Raw genomic sequence first — 20,542 nt, forward strand, 5'->3', positions numbered from 1 at the left:
CTGTATATATATATATATATAGCATACATATATATATATATATATAGATACCTGGTAAATATTGCAGTATATCACACTGTACAACTTCGACAAAGAGTTCTATGTCACTGCAATTTCTGTATTGTATGTCAACTGCCTCAGAATCTATCTCGAATCCAACTACATATTCAGCACCAAGCATCTTGGCACCTAACGACAATGTGCCACATCCAGAACCTAGATCAGCCACGCTTTTACCTTTTATATCGTCAAATTGCGATTGTGCAGTGTACAACAAATGTGAAGCAATATGCGCACTGGTGGCATACTGCTCGAGTGTGACTTTTGGATTTTCGAACACATCCAGTTGCTGTAGATATTCTTCTAATTGACGAAGTCGAATTCCAGCCATTATCTACTTAAAGACTGTGATTTCTCAACAGATTCTTGTTACAACAAATATTTATATAAAAAGGCAATCTAATTCCTTAACATAAAAGATTCTTGTCAATGTTGTTGGCATATAGTCAAGTAATTTTTGTCTATGCGTTTATACATTTAGAAGAGATGACTCATTTATTATCAAACCTAGGGAGAACTGGTAATATCAGATTCCCAAAAGAAGAGTCCTGCGTAACGAAATAACCGAACGATGCCGCATGTGCATTATGCAATGCTGCTCTTGCTGACGCACTCATTGCTACTCCATCATTAGATTGTGTTGCAGCCTATGAAAAATTTATATACCTCTAGAGATCTGTTTTTTGCAATTAAACTTCTTGCACAGTTCATTTTTCCTTTTTTTATCTCCATGTTAAAAACAAAGAAAAAAGATAAATGTTACAAGAAATTTAGCTAAAAAAAAAAATGAAACAGGAATATTCCTTTAATTATCATTGACAAAGAATATTTACTATATTTGATACAGAGCCAGTTGACGAGACTCCCAACGTGTTTAAGGTTGGTGCGACTCCCTGTTTCAGAAGCATCTGCTTCTTCAGCTGCAGCTCTTCTAAGATCTTTCTATTTTGTAATTCTATAAATAAGAGCAAAGTGAGAAATGTGAAAAATGTATAAAATATAAAATAAGAAAGTAATTGAATTCTCATTAGAATTACCTCTTGCGTTCGGTTGTGAAAAAGCCATCAAAATTTACATAAACAATTCAATAAAATTTAAAACAACGCGATCGTGCGTACAGGTTATATTATTATTAAACTTAACCTTCGCAGGTGACCTGAGAAACAGATTTTTATCAGTGAGCGTCCCATTGGACCACATTGCAGTTGATTACCGACGACTACCACCGACCAGATTAAAAATTGACATTTTTACGGGAGTTTACGTCCTTGTTAAAAGTTAAAAGTAAGAAACTGATAGCATAGTATTAATTTAATGATTTATTAATTTCATAGACATGTTCATGTATTTAAAACAACAATACTCGATAATACTCGAATTTTATTTAAAACTATGATTTTAACGTTACCGTCCTAGTTGTGATTATCAACGCATGGTTAAACTGTGATTCCGCGAAGTATCGTCAAACGGCGCCAGCATCGTTCAAACGGTCCGAAATTCAGTGGAAACTCGGACGACGGTGCCGCGCATGCGTCGGAAGTGCGCAGACGCGAGACGCCACCTTGCGGGGGCCAGTCCGATCGCAGAAGTGATCCCGAGGTGTTCACCGATAGTTGGCGGTCGTCCCGGTTTTCACGCGATAAATCTTCGTCGTCGCTCCACACTCAAGCTGTCCTACGATTATTGCTGCTCCGTGAAACAGACGTGAGTATTCGCTCAAAGGGCTTGATTACGGATTGCAAAACATACGAAGGTAACCCCGGGGGCGCGGAATCTCGAGGGGGGGAAGCATCGAAAGCGAGGGCCGGTGGCGGCGGCGGTGGTGGTAGCGGTGGTGGCGGCGGTCACAGACGGGTGACGGGTTCTGGCAAAATGGCCGTGCACGATATACAACAAACGATCATCCCGCATGTCGCGGCGGCGTTCGATACATTCGAAACGTCGGCACGAGAATCGCGTTGATTGTCGTTCGAACGGGCGTGCGCGCGCGCGCGCCCGACGTCGACATCGAAGTCGAAGTTCTCGTCTTCGCGACGCTTCCGAACACCGTTGTCATCGGCCACCGTCGCCGTCATCGACGTCTCGGGGGATTCTTCTCGGAGCGCGACTGTCGCGCGCGCGTGAGGGAGAAAAAAAAAAGAGAGCGAAGAGGGTCCGGACCTGTCGTCCGTGGACGATGTACACGCGCGCCGCACGTCACCAGACGCGAATTGATTTTCTCCGCGAACAGGCCTCGCGTCACAATCGTCGTCAGTCGCGCGTCGCGCAGCAACCTTCTCCGAGAGAGACGTCTCGGTGACGGCGACGGCGCAGCATCCTTATTTTATTCCGTGGACGAGACGCACGATACGCGACGACGCGTGAGCTACTTTGACAGACAGTTCCGATAATGTACGATCAGCTGTCATTGCGACTTCGCTCTCTTCTCTCTGTGTGTTTGTTTCTGTCTACCTGTCGATCGAGGACGCGCGAAGCGAGCCCGAGACCTCGGGGCTCCATCATCGATCGCCGATGCCATTTCTTCGTTTCTATCGCATTAAATTTCTCTCTTTCTTTCTCTCTGTTACTCTCCATTCTATCTATCTCTTAGATTGCGTTTCGGAAACTTTATCCGGGTGCATTCATGTATCGTTTTACTCTCATTCACCAAATGTTACGTTAATTCCTATTTTTACCAGGATTAACTTTAATCTTGATTACCCTTCATCTTTTTCTAGGTCTAAGAATTAGAAAAAGATGAGTTGAACCGAGATTAAAGTTAATCTATGTTGGTGGAAATGGGCATAAAACTTTTAAAGTAAATTTCACTCTTAAAAAAAAAAGATTGAAAATTGAGCCAGTTTTGAAACAAGGTGGCTCAATTTTCACTGTTTAGAGTGAGATTTTTACTATAAAGGATTAAATAGTACGTGAAGGCACCGAAATGAAGTTTCTGAACACAGCCCAGTCGAGAGGGATGCCGCAGTCGAAGTGTTTACTCCGAGGGGGTAACCACTAGCTGAAATATTGTCCCACAGATCACACGATTTCATTTGATTTCGTACGATTTCATCTGATGACAAATAATTTTCTTCACTATATATACAGTCATTCGGTGGAATAATTAATTTTGTCTAATATCACACAATTATTTCTCGTAGTTGCATATATAATTATCGAATCATACATCGGGGTTTCATATGAATTTTATGATTTCGGGGACTCTACCCCACGATTACATTAAGTGATTACCCCTTCGGTGTATGCTTGGTTTATGCTTCGGTCTTAACCCTAAAATCCTAAAATTCAGCCACTAAGGCTGCCAGTCTTAATTAGTCCTAACTGAAATTTGTATTTCATTGGCTGAATTTTAGGATTTTAGAGTTAAGACCGAAGCATAAATTAGGCATTACTCCTGGTTCGTAGCATCAGATATTTGCGTGTTACAGATCAGTGGCGGCGTTTCCTTGAAATATCTCGTCGGTTTCCCCGAGTATGTTTCTTACGACCTTGAGGCGGCCTACCATTAGCTCAATCGGAGCACTTCCCGATACCGCGGAACGGTCGATACCTTCGGCGAAGCCAGTCAACGCTTCTTTTCGGATTACGCGATTCTTAGACGCTGTCCCAATTGTTTCCCTCTTTGCCGCGTCGATCGTAGCTTGTTTACTGTACATACAAATTGCACGTCTCGTCCACGAGTGACACGCATACGTCAACTTTCTACACGGAGAGAATTTTCTTTTAAAATTTACCCTGAAAATATGGTAGTTGTGGTACAGTACAATATTTTAAAGATTTTTATCATGCACTTCAGTAAAATTAATCAAACTTATTTTATACTTTATTGTTTTATCAATAAATGAGAGAGATTTACATTAAAATTCTTCGAAATACAATGTTGTCTCACGACTATCATATTTTCAAGATAAACTCTAAGAAAAAATTCTCTCCGTGTAGATGTCGTCACTCGTGCCATCGATTTTCCTTTTGTAGAATAGTCCTTACCGTCGTTGGGTGGCAAAAAATCCGTCCGACATGAGATCTGTTAGGGTTGCTTGAAATTTCCAAATATTTTGCACTTAAAATGAGATAAATATATATTCGGGCATCGAAGACAGAGAATACGAAGATACTGAGTGCAAAAGTGCAAGCAACGCGAACAGACCTACGGACTTGCGATATCCTCTGGATAAGAGCAATTGTGCAGAACAATGCGATTGTTCGGATATGATTCAGGGTGCTTTCCAGCAAGAGACACAAATGACAGTGTAACTCATTGAATCATTACATCTTTATTATTTGCCAATGTTAAACAAAGATGAAATGATCACTGTGTTAAGATGGAGATACAAAATAGAAGGAATAAGGAATAACGATATTAGAAACTGATCCAACTATCAGATTCTGGTGTATCCGATTTCCGATAGATTGAAATCATAGATTGAAATCGTTATTCCTTATTTCTTCTATTATGTCCTTACATTTATTTCTTGCTGGAAAGCACCATTGTTCTTGCTTCCTGCGATAAAGATGATGTCTTTCGCGTTCCTCCGACGGATTCTTGACAAATGAGTCGCGTATCGTTTTGATGATTAAAATCTCGATTGCCTCTCGGATAAGAGATCCGAGGATACAGATGACCATCAAATTTTGCGCGTTAATTAGCCACAAGTCTCGAGATTCGAAGCTCTCTAAAACACGAAGTGGGGAAAACGTGATCTCTCTCATTCTTCCTTTCTTTCTCTTCCTCGAATTTGTCCTAATTTATCTGGGTGATTGGAAATAGCTTTCTAATATGTCATGTATGTCCATTTCTATTAATGCAGATTATCTTTAATCTCAGTTCAACTTACTCTCCATCTTTTTCCAATTCTTAGAACTAGGAAAAGATGAAGAGTTAGTTGAACTGAGATTAAAGTTAAACTACATTGGTAGAAACGGGCAATAGTTGCTAAGTAGACCACAGAGTTAGTTTTATCGATAAGTCACGCGACACTCTTCGTGTAATTGAGTTTTATAACGAGTTTTCATTAGGTAGCCGCACATAGTGGAGTTTCGTAGAGGATCGACCGTCGTAGATCTTGTCTCCTGTCGACAGCGGTTTCAACCGGTCGACGATTCCTATTCCCTGCGAATCCATTAATCGGGAGAAGCACGGAACTGCAGGTAGATATCGGAGTGCGAGGTCAGGAAAGTCGGCAATCACTCACTTATACCGATGCGATGATCCCGGAAACGTAACTGTTATGGAGCTAACGAACCAGCGAATCGAAAGATCCATCGACTCGGTATATAAAGAGAGAGCGATTGGATGTGATAAGAATTTATGACACAGCCTTATGGATTAGCTCGTGTTATTATATTGAGATCTTTATTGAACAGCTGAACGTTTGCACAAAGTTAGAAGGGAGCTTGCGATACAGTGAGAAAAATATCTGATTGCAAATGGACGAACCAGAAGATTCTGATTATATTAATTAGAATTTCAATTATTTCCATCAGAATTCTAGTATTCTCTAAAACTTTTAAATAATTGTTATTCTCTCTCTCTCTAAAAAATAAAGTCATTCTTAAAGATTGAAAACTGAGCCACTCTTTTTCAAAACTGGCTAAATTTTCGCTGTTTAGAGTGAGATTCCATTCCAAAGAATTTCGAAAGTAGATTTAACAAGAAATGTTAATGTCTGTTTCATCCATTTTCAATTAGAATTCCAGTTAATCCAATCAGACATTTTTCTCGTTGTCAATGTATACATTATTGTGGCATGTGTTGTTAGTATACACATTATTGTGGCAGACTCGCGTGCGAGATATTGGGAAACCAGAGTTAACAGAATTGAGAAAAGAGACGTCTTTAAGTGAGCTAATGACCCAACGCTGAATTAAGCAAATGGCTTCTTTAATGGTTTTGTAAATCGCCATTCGTAATGTCCACAGGAAGCACTTTCAACGCAAGAAAATGATAGTTTCGCATAGATCTCTTATTTTTAGATCCAGAAGGGCCTTGACCGTCCAAGGATTGAATGGGCGAAGCCCACCTGAAAGAATTTCCCGCCTCTCGTAACGCACATTACCGCGGTATTTGCAAGGACATCGTAAATTATGTATAGCCTCCATTTATGCGGTACTTTCAACTTTTCACGGCAAGTCGCAGCCGTATACATTTACGCGTGGCGGCCAAGATCCAGTTTCTCAACCCGAGCATCGGTGCTCCTCGGTGACTAGTATCGCTCCATTCATATTCCGAGCGAATGTCGTCGAGCGAGATGTACATTCTTGCGTTTATTACACTGCTGCCCATTTCTACCAATGTAGATTAATTTTAATTTCAATTTAACTCGTTCTTCTCATCTTTTTTTAATTCTTAAAATTAAAAAAAAGATGAAGAGTTTTAGTTGAATCGAGATTAAAATTAAATCAAATCACATATTAGAATTCTGGTTATCTCAAAAATTATAATATAGAGTTGCTACAAAATTCGGGGAAATATCAGAATTTTGCAAAATTTTCTGAAAAATTAAAATTCTTGGCTTTAAAAAAGTTTAATATGCGTACATCACATCTACGCAGTTTTCGAATACTACCAACTTAACAATTAAATCAGCACTCAGCAATATTAATAGTAATTTACATTGCCATGTTAAATTACTCTCTCAGTAAAATATTTGTTGAGAGAGCAATTTAACATAGTTTCTAAATCAGGATGAAAATACAAAAATTTTTGAAAGCATCAGGGAAAATTATGAAATTTTATCTGAAAATTAGGAAAAAGTTACAAATTTTAGGATGAGAAATTTGTGACAACCTTGTGACAAATTCAATTAGAAAATTCTGATTTCAGCGTCCATTTTCAACAAGAATTCCAATTAATGCAATCACTCTCTTTCTAGTATAACTCTTTCCAATTCTTCCACGCGTTCTCCTATTGTATTCTGTTATTCTCCACGTTTCTCTGCGTCGTCTTGTTATTCATTATGCATATCGCAGTATCGATAGGTGGACCCGTTTCGTCCGGTGACCTTCCTCGCAAGTACCCCAATCATGCTTTTTAACGACATTACGGTGGCGTTACAAGGTGGAAAGAGGACGTTATGAATATTTAAATGCACCGCAAAGGCGAAAATATACGCGACTGCCAGGGTGGGCGTGCTGTGCCGTGCTGGTTTATCGATCACGGCGCATCGCGGCGATAACCATCGCATCGTGGAAGCGTCGCGACGACGATGCGCCGACGCCGCGTCGCGCGCCTTTACGACTGTCAAGGTCCTTCCTCCTTCGTTTGGACTGGCTGTTCCAATTTATGCCGTCTTACGTTACACTGCTTATGTTCTGTCTAAAGAACCGATATTTAAAAAAAAAATGATTTAATGTCAATTACCGATGCAGGACAGTTGAGTCATAGAGTCATTACTCTATAAATACCTTCTTAATCATATTACCTGATCCTGTCTTGATTATTTTTATATATCAATGTAAATCGATATGCAAATTTTTGTTATCTCGAATAATTTCCATACGAAACTGTAATTATACAGTACATCTAGTTAAAATTATCTACAATTTTTTTTTCAAATATTTGAGTCAAATTACACAGCTTTCTCTCCCTGCATATTGATTTTCGTTTCGCAACTTGGCAGGAAATTGCGTATTTAATTTTCCATGTACACGCGAGAGGGTAATGATCGGCAATCGACACTGATTTAACGCAGGCATATGAAGTGTATCGTTTACGCGACGTTAAATTTGAAATTGTCGACGCCTCCGGTTCCAGGTAAACCAACCGCGTATTCATAACCGTTCATTATCGCCACGTCAGCGTTGTGATTTCGAGCTTCACTTTTCAAGTCGCCTTTCCCTTTCGTGCGGCGCGGTGAAAAGTACTATCGATCCGGCGAATTCACGCCGTTGAGCCCAAGCTCGTCGCGAAACGGCCGCTTTCCGTGCACTCGACGAAAGCTCGCAAAAGTGGTTCCCGCGGCGAGAGCACCCGACCTGCATTGGGTTTCTCTCCCGCGATGATGGAAAGTAAAATAAACCACGACATTGATTTCAGTATTGTGTGCGCACGTTATATTATCCCGCGGAAACAATTCGGCACGGTCTGCTCTCACGAGCTCGCCGTCGCTTGTTAGTTTCTTTCCCCGCGATGGAAAAGTATGACCGCTGCTAACGCGGCGATGTATTGCAGAAGACAGGAGTAAAGCGAATAAAAAAATGACTTCTCCGAAGTCATTTTAACATGCAAAGAAGGCGAATATTATTCGCAAAGCACCTATCATATGATAGAGTGCTTCATTTCCGATGACGCATCAAAAGTGGCAATTTGTGCAAATTTGTTTCTTTCTTGAAGTAAAATATATACGCATTATTTTTATATTGGATAACTGATTTTAAGTTCCTTTTAAATTACTACATTTGATTTTAAATTACTTTTAAATTACCTTATTTTCATTTGAGAGTTTTTAATACACGCTCTATGAAATATATATAAAAATGAATTAAGATGTAAATATATATTTAAATGTGTAATTTTTTGTTGCAGGCAATACCGATGGCGGAACACTGAGATCATTGAGAGGTGACTGGAAGATCTAGTCGCGCTCCACGGAATCACCATCGAGGTATCCAGCCAGGTCACACACAAGGATCATGAAAATGGTGCTGTCTCAACGTCAGAGGGAGGAGTTGTGAGTTGACACATCGTCATAAAATGCTTCGCCGTGCTTCGGTTTGCATGTCTTCGATCACGACGTTTATACGCTTAATGGCTTCCCTCAATCTCTTCCCTCAGCTATAAATGTTCTTGTCTTTTTCTTTCCAAGTTGTAGGGAGTTGATACACGTGAACGCGTATAGTCTGGGAACGGATCAATCGAGAAAATACGCAAGGTTTCCCTTATATCTCGTGCCACCTACGCTAAAGTTCTCTTTTATAATGATACACTGAAAAAAATTTCTGAAAAAATGGACGAATTCAGAATTTTTTGATTAAATTTATTAGAATTCTAGTTGAGATAACGGGAATGCTGGTTGATAGAATATTTCTGGTAAAATCTACTAGAATTCTCATTTTTACCAGAATATTTATATCAATCAGAATTCTGATATATTATCTCAATTAGAATTCTACACGGAGAGAATTTTATTTTAAAATTTACCCCGAAAATATGGTAGTTGTGGTACAATAAAATATTTTAAAGATTTTTATGCACTTTAGTAAAATTAATCAAATTTATTTTATACTTTATTGTAGTTTTATTAATGAATGAGAAAGATTTACATTAAAATTCTTGAAAATACATTGTTGTCCCACGATTATCATATTTTCAGAATAAACTCTAAGAAAAAATTCTCTTCGTGTAGTATAAATTTAACTAGAAAATTCTGATTCTCTCTCCTCTCTCTCTCTCTCTCTCTCTCTCTCTCTCTCTTTCTCTCGTCCATTTTCCACCAGAATTACTATTTAATCCGACCAGACCATTTTTCTCAGTGTACTTCCAATCTTTTCTTTATATTCTCCATGAAGAATAGAAATATTTTATCGTTTGTGAAAAATCCTCACAAATGCATTCTCAGAATTTCAGATAATTGCAAAAGAGCTTTTTATGTCCAATTTCTTCACTTTCAGATAAATTGTGGATAGCCTTATCCAGGAGATATCTTCATTGTAATTTAGGAGATATCTCTTGGATAAAATCTAGAGGTAAAGAAATTGGGCATAAATCTTTTATACTCGATTTGAATTTATCGACATCGTTTATCTGTAATTAAAATTTTTACAAACGTTCATTAGAAAATGCAATACATTCTAGGCATATATCGTAATGTGGCAATCCTATGAGCTACCTTGGCATCGTTAATTGGCATTGAGCACGTTGATGTTCTAACTATGTAATTGGTCCGTTATATTTTGCATAATCGTGGGCGCATGCAGGTGTGAGAGCTACATGGGAGTCGCTCTTGAATTTTCTCATGCCTTCGATTTCACATAGAGAAGCTGGAATGTAGATGAGTCATTCGCAAGCAAATAAACGATGTGAGAGAATCAAGAGTTCTTCAGCTGTCGTGTATTCGCTCTGTGTGACTGTGCTTCCTGTTCGAGTGCTGTCGCGCGTATGCACGCGGGAGAATCGAACGTCGCCAATCGTCGCCATTATCTCGCCACGTCCCAATTCGTGCTTATCTTTCAATGAAACGTATGTTTTTGCCGGTCATTTCTCTTCTCGTCTCCAATATCCCACGACGATATTAAGGCAATCTCGCTTTCCTTCTGGTAAATCTTTTGGTCTTGAAGAGATGTCTCTGAAATATACAAATATATTTTTTAACTTCTTCACGAAAAGAATGATTTTATAGTTTTAAACAGACTTTGGCAAAATCGTTCTTTCCATGTTGATATTTAAATGTTTCTTTTTGCGTCTTTGCATAGATTAAGCATTGGAATTTCAGGAAAAGACGTCGTTCGATTGAATAAGAGTTTGGATTGTACTCTTAGATTATTTAAGTAAACTATAATTAATTCGTTGGTTTCGTTTCGCTCTCCTCATGCGAGCAATCACGACACGACACGAGCGATGCGACGTCAAACGGGGGCACCGTCAGAATCGATCGTATCCTCGATCTATGCCGGCTAATTCCTATGACGCAAAATCGCTCGTCGATCGATCGGTCTTGGGGGTGTACGGCGAGCATGTCCAGGGAATAGCGAGGGCGGTGGTCGGGTGGTGAGCGCGTCTGTCGAGCACGCGCGAACTACAGGATCGATAGCTCGCGCAGAATGAGTCGGCGACGGTGAACCCTCGGAATGAGGTGGGGAAGGGGATGAGAGTTGGTTCTCCGCCTGAGGGAGAGGGCTCTCATCGATTAGCATATAGGTGTACCTTCGCGCATCCATGTTGTTTTCCTTCTAAGAACACCTTCCGGCCCTCAGGGGCTGCTCACGTGTAATTTTTAGCAAGTGGATGGCAAAATGATCCCTCCGGCGTATGACTTTTACTTCCTGGCTTCCCGTAAACTGATACGAAGGGCGATCAGTATTTTTAATAGGGGAACTGTTGTCGAAGTTTTCTGTGGTTCGACCATTTAGATAGCTGATATTCCAATAAATATAAATTGGCTCTTTGACCTTTATATAAATATCCTCGTATGATTTTTTCTCAGTTTTTTAAATATATGTATTTTTTTTTTAAATTAATTTACACATGCAAGGATAAATGAAATTTACATGCAAAATATTTCTCTGGTAATTAATAACGCAAAGTATCTGTGTATTGAAACGCAGTTACAAAACGATTAAAATGTCTGAAGGTTGTACTAGTAAATATACACAGTCGGAGTGTTAAATTTCATATATCCTAAAGGCCCACTCAAATTTTTTTGTTAATTTAACAAAAGATGAATATGTTAAAAAAATAACACGAATATTATGTAAAAATTAAAAAAACGTAATATTTAAGTAACAATCATTTGTGTTAAATTAATATTTAGATACATTAAAAATATGATTATATTCAATACAAAATTTTAACAAGAACTCGAGTGGACCATTTCTAACATAAATACAGAATGTTTCTTACTATGTACGAATGATAAATATAATATTTTAGTATTTTTAATGAAATTAAATCTGATCATGTGTATATAATATATGTATGTCATGCAGTGTTGCAGAAGGCAATTAATTGGACGTAGCGTGCTTACTCGTGAAATTTAAACGCGATAGATAAGCGAGGCGATTTCGCGCTGATGTCTGCGTCTGTTTCATACGCTAAGAGGTAGAACGAGTAACTCTCCGCTTCCTCCGTATCTATTTTCACCTTTACACCGAGGAGCCAAGGATAGCACCTCAGGATATCGCTCTTCAAAGGAAAGAATTTCGCGGCTTTAAAGTTCTATTGTACCGTTATCGCTCGCCGCTCTATCCTTCTGATCTTTGTATACGAGAGCACCTCTCGAAACGCGTCCTATCGTCAGTAGCGATCTCAGCCTCTTCCCTGGCTTTATCTTTAATTTATACGACGAAAGGCGAGATGATCGGAGAACGGCGGAGTTTAATTTCGATTGCCGCAGGTGTTTCTCGCATTCGTTATGCTTGTATCTAAATGTGGCACAACCGATACAAACGACGTGCCTGTCAGCATCCAATTTCCGGAAAACGTTTTATTTATCGTTCCTAATGCTTTAAGGACATCATCTACGCTCACGCGAGTATTTTTTTTTATTTTTTCTGCGAGCGTCACGTCCTAGAATTCTCGCCAACGAGCGACATAAGTGCATTCTCATTCCTTTGCGCGGCTATAAGAACTCGCGTAGGACATCACGCGAATGGACCGTGCGATTTGATGACTGTGTATCCTTGTGCGATCGAAGGAGAATAAGTACAAAAGATAATAAACGTCTCTTCCGTGATGCTTTCATAATAATGCTATTTGCAGATATCATCGTCGAGAATAAATATTCTAAACTCACAGCGATGGATATTCCCTGGAGCGGGAATAGTCCCAGAATAAATTAAAACGAACCTCGGCGATGAATTTCGAATGCCATGGCTTTCGCATGGTTGCTCACCTGCGTACAGTTCCCTGGGACACGCACTTGTACGGAACCAACGTACGCCGTTACAATACGCCTTCATATTTATAGAATATATTTTTTCTTTCTTTCTCTTTCTCAGACGCGACCTATTGTCGCAAGATCATCCATCTCCTGCGTTTTCCCGTGCTCTCGCACGAACCCAGCGTGCGGTGTTGGATGACGAGGTCGCTTTCCGCACTCACGAAGACAATGATCCCTACCTGCTTGGCTCGAAACATTCTTTTCTGCTCTTGTAACGCACACATACCTGCCGTCAGGTCATCTTGCGTGAGCAAATGCAGAATTTCTCACCGTTAAGTGCCCCTATGAATTTACCCCTGTCATTATCCACGTTGGCCTCTTCTTGATTTTCCGCGAATTAATACGTAATTAGCCACGTGTGTCGAACCCCACTTTGTGATGTTTTAAGTTGATTGCATACAAGTGCAGTTAACAGCGAATAAATCTCACGAACTGCGAATGAACTTTTTTTTTTTAGAGATTATTGATATGTAATTCTTGACTCTTAAAATAATGTTTAGGATTATCTTTTGTTTTTAGAATTTTTAGGTTTTGATTAAACTATATAGTCTATATTGGGATCTGTGTTACATGAAGTTTGAATTAACTTTTTATCATTCGTGCACGGACTTTCAATTTGCCTTGATATCAGCCGACGACAGATAAGCCGGTCTGTTTTTTTACACAAACTTAAGTGTTTCTACATCGGTATTACGCCGTATTCAAATTACATTATTATAAATTAAAATTTCTTTTAAATTTGTTATTCACTGAGATAAAATTTTATACATATTATGCATATTTTTGCTTTTTTATAATATTCAATTCCACATGTGATACACATACACACGTGGAGAGACTTCAGTGAGTCATTTTTATTATCAGCATGCTTTGTTTCGACTCTTAGCAATTTTTTAATCGTGTCATGGAATCTGAATGACGTTTTTCCATTCATTAAAACAAATGTCGAATCAACATACGACATTATAGCGGGGATAAATAGCGGAAGTAGCCAGCACGTAGTTTAGCTTTCTGTCAAGACAAAGTGGCTTTGTTATTTTCTTCCTTTTTTTCGGTTACATATCCAGCGAGTCGCTCCTACGCGTCACGCATAATCGTAAAACGAAGATTATGAGGCACCGCGAGCAATAATTTGCCATCACGTGGAGTAGTCAGGTGAATAGAGACGAACGGCCGACTCGAGGCCTTTCACCCTGGCACAAGTTTGCCCGACTTTCAATCTCTTTCCCACGTATCCAACCTGCCTTACGGCCTCCTCTTTCCCCGTCTATTGTGTCGGATCGCAGGTACGGCATTTTATCTTTATCTCCACGTCATAAACAGACGGCTGTGGTCGACGCCAACGCGAAACAATTGGCGATTAAAGCTATCACTTAACACTCACGTCTTCTCCTTATTCTCTCTTAGTCCGATATATCTTCTGAGAAAGCTTGGATAAACAAACGAGCTAAATTAACTCAAAACAAAATTATTATTTAAAATTTTCTTGAACATTATGCCATATTAATAAAGAGATAAAAAAAACAATATTTTTTTGTTATGTTTCTACGTTTGTTACAAAACTAAATCGATGCTTTTAGAAATAAGGCGATCGCGGATTACCTTAGCACGAATGGCTATCAAGATGCACTGGAGGCATTCAAGAAAGAAGCCGATATGCCGGGAGAGGTGGAAAGGAAATACGGAGGCCTCCTGGAGAAGAAATGGACTTCAGTCATACGGTTGCAAAAGAAGGTAAAAATCCCTTCTTTTCGATTCGAGAGATGTTTTACTCGATTCTCGATTCTATAGTATTGCGTGCACAGAAGAATTCAACGGTATATTACGTCGGCTAAGTGGCTCTTTGTATGCATTCACGTGTAATATGTCGTAGGTAATGGAACTGGAGTCTAAACTCTCCGAGGCAGAGAAAGAATTCATAGAAGGCGCACCAACACGTGGCAAGAGATCACCGTCCGAATGGATACCGAGGCCGCCAGAAAAGTTCAGCCTGTCCGGACACAGAGCCCCTATCAATAGAGTTATTTTCCACCCAGTTTTTAGTCTTGTAGTATCCGCCAGCGAAGATGCTACCATTAAGGTGAGAACGCTCGAACGACTTACAAATCAATCAATAACACTTGCTCGCTGGATCTGCAAGTATCAGACTAAAAACACAATTTATATACTCGTCCTCTATTCTTCTAGGTATGGGACTTTGAAAGTGGCGACTTCGAGAGAACGCTCAAGGGTCACACTGACAGCGTGCAGGACATTGCGTTCGATACCTCGGGCAAGCTGCTCGCCTCTTGTAGCGCGGACATGTCCATCAAGTTGTGGGATTTCCATCAGTCGTTCGCTTGCGTCAAGACCATGCACGGCCACGATCACAATGTCAACTCGGTCGCGTTTGTACCACAGGGTGACTTCGTGGTGAGCGCCTCCAGGGATAAAACCATCAAGATCTGGGAAGTGGCGACGGGCTACTGTGTGAAGACGCTTACGGGACACAGGGAATGGGTGAGAATGGCGCGAGTCAGCCCATGCGGCGAACTCATCGCCAGCTGCTCGAACGATCAGACTGTTCGAGTATGGCACATTGCGACAAAGGAGACTAAGGTAATGCAGCTTCTCGTCCTTCTAAAGCTAATCCAAGCATTCATTCGTAACGCAAAGTCATTTGGGATCGTCAGGTCGAGTTCAGGGAACACGAGCACGTGGTAGAGTGCATCGCATGGGCACCGGAAAACGCGAGAGCGTCGATCAACGCGGCGGCCGGAGCAGACAATAAGGGCGCACACGAAGGACCCTTCCTCGCTTCCGGCTCACGGGACAAGATGATCCGCGTGTGGGATGTCGGCGCCGGGGTGTGCCTCTTCACCCTCGTTGGGCACGACAACTGGGTGCGATGCATCGTCTTCCATCCTGGCGGCAAGTTTATCGTCAGCGCGTCCGACGATAAGACGCTGCGAGTCTGGGACACGCGCAATAAGCGAGTGATGAAGACCCTCGAAGCGCACCTTCACTTCTGCACTTCTGTCGGTTCGTATACATCCTTTTACTTCTCTTCCCGATTGATGCACCATTTTTCTGATTTCATTGAATTATCAGACGCGAATCGTCAATTTATTCGGTGTATATATGTTCGATTCTTTGACTACAGATTTCCACAAGAACCATCCTTACGTGGTCACCGGGAGCGTCGATCAAACGGTGAAGATTTGGGAGTGCCGCTAGTCACCGAATTTTAAATTTTCCGTCAGACGTCGTGTGCGGAAGCGAACGGAAATATAAACGAGAGAAAAGACGAACGCGCATCCATTTTAATGGAATCGGCCGAAAGAGTAAGCTGCTACAAAAGCTATCGTACATATATGCTATTAATATTAATATTATTATTATATTATTATACATAAACACACATAAACACGTATGGTTAAGAACTCTTTAATTAATTTATAAAAATAAAGTATAATTAGTAATTATATTATAAAATACATCGTTTTACGGCAATGAACTGCACTATTCGAGGAGAGTGAATCGAGAAACGGTCACGAGGATCGAACGATCGAGAGGACGCTCCCACGAGTTCTCATTACCTACGATCACCTACGGAACGTGGGGTCACTAATGCCATATACAATTACAAGAGTTATATTCCTTTAGGCAATTGTGCAATTGTAGTAGGCATTATTCTGTACATATACTGTGTTTTTATTCGCAGCGCGAAATTTTGTCGTTAATGAGTATAACTCGCCTTTGATTTATTCTTACTCTCTTCGTCTGCTTATGCAATGTATCCGTTAAAGTATTAGTTACCAGCTGATTGTATACACACGTACACGCGCGCACTCGCGCAAAGAGAGAAGAAGATCGTCCTCCTCGATTATGACCTTGCATAAGAATGCGTCGAATCTCTTTAACTTTCTGTCGACAGTGGCGAACTTTCGGCTGTGGCGTCACCTCCGCGCAACTACGATGGTAACTAATTCGTTGTCACTTATATATCCATACGCTCTCCTCGAGAGTTCTTGAGAGAACGAAGATGTTGCTCCTTCTTTACTCATATTATATATATATATATATATTATATATAAGCATATACACACAGTATACACACATACATACTTAACACACACATGTATAGACGCGCAGTGTCTTTGTATCATACAAAGTATCGAGTGTTAATGATCGTCTAATGTCGGCTCACGTGTGTCCTGAGTTGTTATCACATTTTCCGTAAAACATCTATTTTATGGGACACGTAACATAACGTCGCAAATATAAATCGGATGAAACAAATACATAATACAACAATGCAAAAATTATCTCAATCGTAAACGAATAAATTGTTACACGTCTGTGTGTATCGGATTCTCTCGAAACGGCATGTTCCTTTCGGAATTTTATTGAATTTACATATGTCACGTATAATCTTACAGAGGGTGCGTATCGTTTCATGCATGGACCGACAGGACCACATGAGCGCATTCACTCGTTCCCTTTTTCCCATCACTCTGGATGCGTTCCGTTTCATGCATGATGCGCATGGAGAGCGCATGAGATTGTTCCGTTTCACTCCATGCGCAATTTATCCACTTATAGGAACGGTTTCCCGCGTCATGCCGCGCAGCGCATGAGAGCACATGGACTACCTCAGCTCTCGAGGTGGTGTAGTCCATGCGCGAGGGTTATTTAAACGAGAAAGAGACTGTTCCGTAAAGTTCGCTACAAATTATGAGAATTCGTTATTCTGAAATTTATAACAAATGTTCTTGAAAAAGCTACACGTTTATATTGATGATGAATTATGGGTGTTTAACGTATCTGATAATGAATTTCAAGCGCTTACGAATTGTTTCGTTTTTCTGTGCGCAGTAAGAGTAATGGGAAAAAGAGAACGAGCCAATGACTGCGTTCAGCGGAGAAAACTGATCAGTGAGCGTTCAGTGATTTTTTTTTTTATATGATTGAGTGCATTCAGTACTACAACTGCTCTTAGAACGCTCAGTGAGTTCTCGCATCTGATTGGCATATTCGAAAAGGAATTAAGGAAAGTAATAAAGATAATAAAGTTAATTAAAAGTAATTAAGGAAAGTAAAATAATAAAACGTAAACTGAGAATCAGGAAATCGCTTGACGGGATTTAAAGAATACTTGGAATCTGTAGAATAATGGAAAATAGAATTTTATTCGCCACATGTTTGGCGTTGCAATTGTGCGTTCACCATGCATTAATGATAATAATGTTACACAATGGACAGCCGAATCTAGAGAATGCGACTGAGACTTGAGCCGATTGGAGAGGAGACTCGTGAGGCGTAACGTGTGAAAGTTTTTAGAAGCGCATAGTTCATTGCGTGGGTTCCAAGAGAAGGTGGTACTAGTTGTATCTTTTTAGTTCTAACTAGTATTAGTGGTAGCACATTACGTAGACGATAGAAAGAAGATAAAGGAATAAACCTCGGAGAGAACACGAAGTTAAGGGAGGGTCCCAGAGTTGAACACATCTACTCACATCGGCCAGTGAATAGTAATTTTGCAGTCTACGACCAATGAGAACATATTATCTCGCTTTAATCAATTAGCGATGTGTCCAATTGAGATCCTCCCAAAGTTAACGATTGATTGACACACATACACACAAATTTACACGTACATATATACCTACACAGACATATATACAAAAGGCAAAGCGTCCGATTTTTCAGGCATTCAATAAGAAGGAACATTTACACACGTGTATAAAACGTATAATCCGCAAGAAAGAAGAATCAGTAATCGATAAATCGCTTAATTAAGGATGATTTTTCCAACACGATACACCTACTGACTGCTACCTTCTCCTATTGTTTATTCAGCCAAGTATAAGACAACAAATCCTCCCTCACCCGAGAAGAAACACCCCTCAATTAAATGTGGTACTAAATTATTTTGGTGAATAATAAACAGAGTTGTCACTGAGTCGTGAGATCGTTGTATACTACAAGTCACACCTATGCAATTCGTATTCTTGGAACGGTATAATTCTTTTCATTCTTCAATGACATAATTTCTTTTTTTTTATTATTTGCAGGTCTCATATTAATCTATTGTCCGAGTATGCGTCTAGGAGTACGCAGATGATTCCGTTGTACCTACTAGAATTTTTGTAGTTTCAATCAGAGCAGTATAGGCTTAGGGTCCCTCCCTTCTAACTCTGCAGTACATTAATCGACATGTGCATGACAGTATTTTATATAGTACAATAGGGCAAAGAGAATTAGCAACGTAGCATTGTAAGCGAGACGCATACCAAACACCCAACTGTGCGTGTTTATACGTAGATGTAATAAAAAAAAAAGAGAAAAACAACACGAAAAGTTATATTGTAGCATCGCCTGTCATAAGATTCGTCACGATGGCTTCTGTGACTCGCTTTCTACCTGCTTGGGAAATAATGGTACCAACAAGTAGATTTACAATAAAGTATTCTTCGTCATTTGTGATACACAGGATTGGCGAACGTTTATTGTAATCCTGAAATGTGCTACATGAGCTCCTTGTAGGAAGATACTTTTCACTAGTCTTATAGAGTGAAATTAATAGCGATAGTATTGACTCCTTTATGGCCGTAAAGGCCATCACACGTACAAAAATTTTAGTCGCAATCGTAAGTAAATCGACCAATCACAATCAAAATTAAGATCTCGCGCTTTTAAACGCTCGACTGTGATTGGCCGATTTGCTTACGGCTTTACGATTACGACTAAAATTTTTGTACGTGTGATGGCCTTAATGCGGGGTCTACAATAGAAGTCATAGCGGTCGTAGAGTTTTAAGTCACAGAAAATTGACCAATCATAGTCGATTATTCTTTTCATATTCGACTGTGATTGGTTAATTTTTTACGACTTAAGACTACGACCGCTACGATTTCTATTGTAGATCCCGCATAACACAAACTTTTGCATAATGGTTATTTTCCGATAGCTGTGTCGAAAATTTTCTTTTTAGTTACAAGGTTGGTAGCGCTGTAATTAAAGGCCATCACACGTATAAAAATTTTAGTCGGAATCGTAAGGTCGCAAACAAATCGACCAATCACAATCAAAATTAAGATCTCGCGCTTTTAAACGCTCGACTGTGATTGGCCGATTTGCCTACGGCTTTAAAATTACGACTAAAATTTTTGTACGTGTGATGGCCTTAACATAGCTGTGTTCCGTAACCCCGGATCTACAATAGGTGTCTTAAGTCGTAAGAAATTGACCAATTACAGTCGAATTCGAGGAGAATAATCGACCATGATTCGTTTATTTCTTATGGCTTAATGCGGGGTCTACAATAGAAGCCGTAACGGTCATAGGGTCTTAAATCGTAGAAAATTGACCAATCATAGTCAATTATTCTTCTCATATTCGACTGTGATTGGTTAATTTTCTACGACTTAAGATCCTACGACCGCTACGACTTGTATTGTAGACCCCGTATAAGGCTTAGAACTTTATTGTCGATCCGGGGTAAGAGATCAGCTGACACCGTAGCTTGTATTTGCTTTATCGGCTTGTCCAGGAAAGAGATTAATTTTTACTTTTATAATATATAGTTGATTCTTTATTATTATATATATTTATTGAAATATGATTTAAGTAATATGAAGCGAATATTGGACTGATGAGAATAAATTTAATTAAATAAAGGAATCCTATATTCGGTCATGCAATGTAGAATCAGAATGTTATAAATTCACAAAGAATTATGTATTTAATATTAAGATACGCTTTGATCGAATATAGGATAAAGTAAATGCAAACTACGGTGTCAGCTGATCTCTTACGGAACACAGCTATGTTAGTTACAACGCTACCAACCATGTAATTAAAAAGAAAATTTTCGACACAGCTATCGGAACACAACCAATAGG

At 39.6% G+C, this 20,542-nt stretch overlaps 2 protein-coding genes across 3 annotated transcripts in view; one reads left to right on the forward strand and one right to left on the reverse strand.

Moving 5' to 3' along the window:
* LOC108720925 (methyltransferase-like protein 5) overlaps window positions 1–1,280 on the reverse strand; it is a 3,270-nt gene extending 1,990 nt beyond the window's left edge. Inside the window, 4 exon segments of the mRNA XM_018445201.1 lie at window positions 52–394; window positions 552–707; window positions 894–1,015; window positions 1,098–1,280. Of these exon segments, the coding sequence (XP_018300703.1) occupies window positions 52–394; window positions 552–707; window positions 894–1,015; window positions 1,098–1,125 (649 nt within the window). The 5' untranslated portion in view covers window positions 1,126–1,280.
* Window positions 1,281–1,641: 361 nt separating this feature from the next.
* On the forward strand, window positions 1,642–19,126 carry Lis-1 (LisH and WD40 domain-containing Lis-1). 2 transcript variants are annotated; one of them, XM_018445194.1, is made up of 7 exons: window positions 1,642–1,764; window positions 8,585–8,729; window positions 14,237–14,390; window positions 14,530–14,736; window positions 14,844–15,254; window positions 15,329–15,677; window positions 15,799–19,126. In XM_018445194.1, the coding sequence occupies exons 2-7, from the start codon at window positions 8,692–8,694 to the stop codon at window positions 15,870–15,872; spliced, it is 1,233 nt and encodes a 410-aa protein (XP_018300696.1). In that variant the 5' UTR covers window positions 1,642–1,764; window positions 8,585–8,691; the 3' UTR covers window positions 15,873–19,126. The 2 variants fall into 2 exon arrangements, with proteins under 2 accessions (XP_018300696.1, XP_018300697.1); XM_018445195.1 differs by lacking the exon at window positions 1,642–1,764 and adding an exon at window positions 2,279–2,451.
* Window positions 19,127–20,542: the final 1,416 nt, after the last annotated feature.

Source organism: Mycetomoellerius zeteki, unplaced genomic scaffold, assembly GCF_001594055.1.
Source record: "Mycetomoellerius zeteki isolate Tzet28-1 unplaced genomic scaffold, Tzet1.0 scaffold156, whole genome shotgun sequence".
NCBI lineage: Eukaryota > Metazoa > Arthropoda > Insecta > Hymenoptera > Formicidae > Mycetomoellerius > Mycetomoellerius zeteki.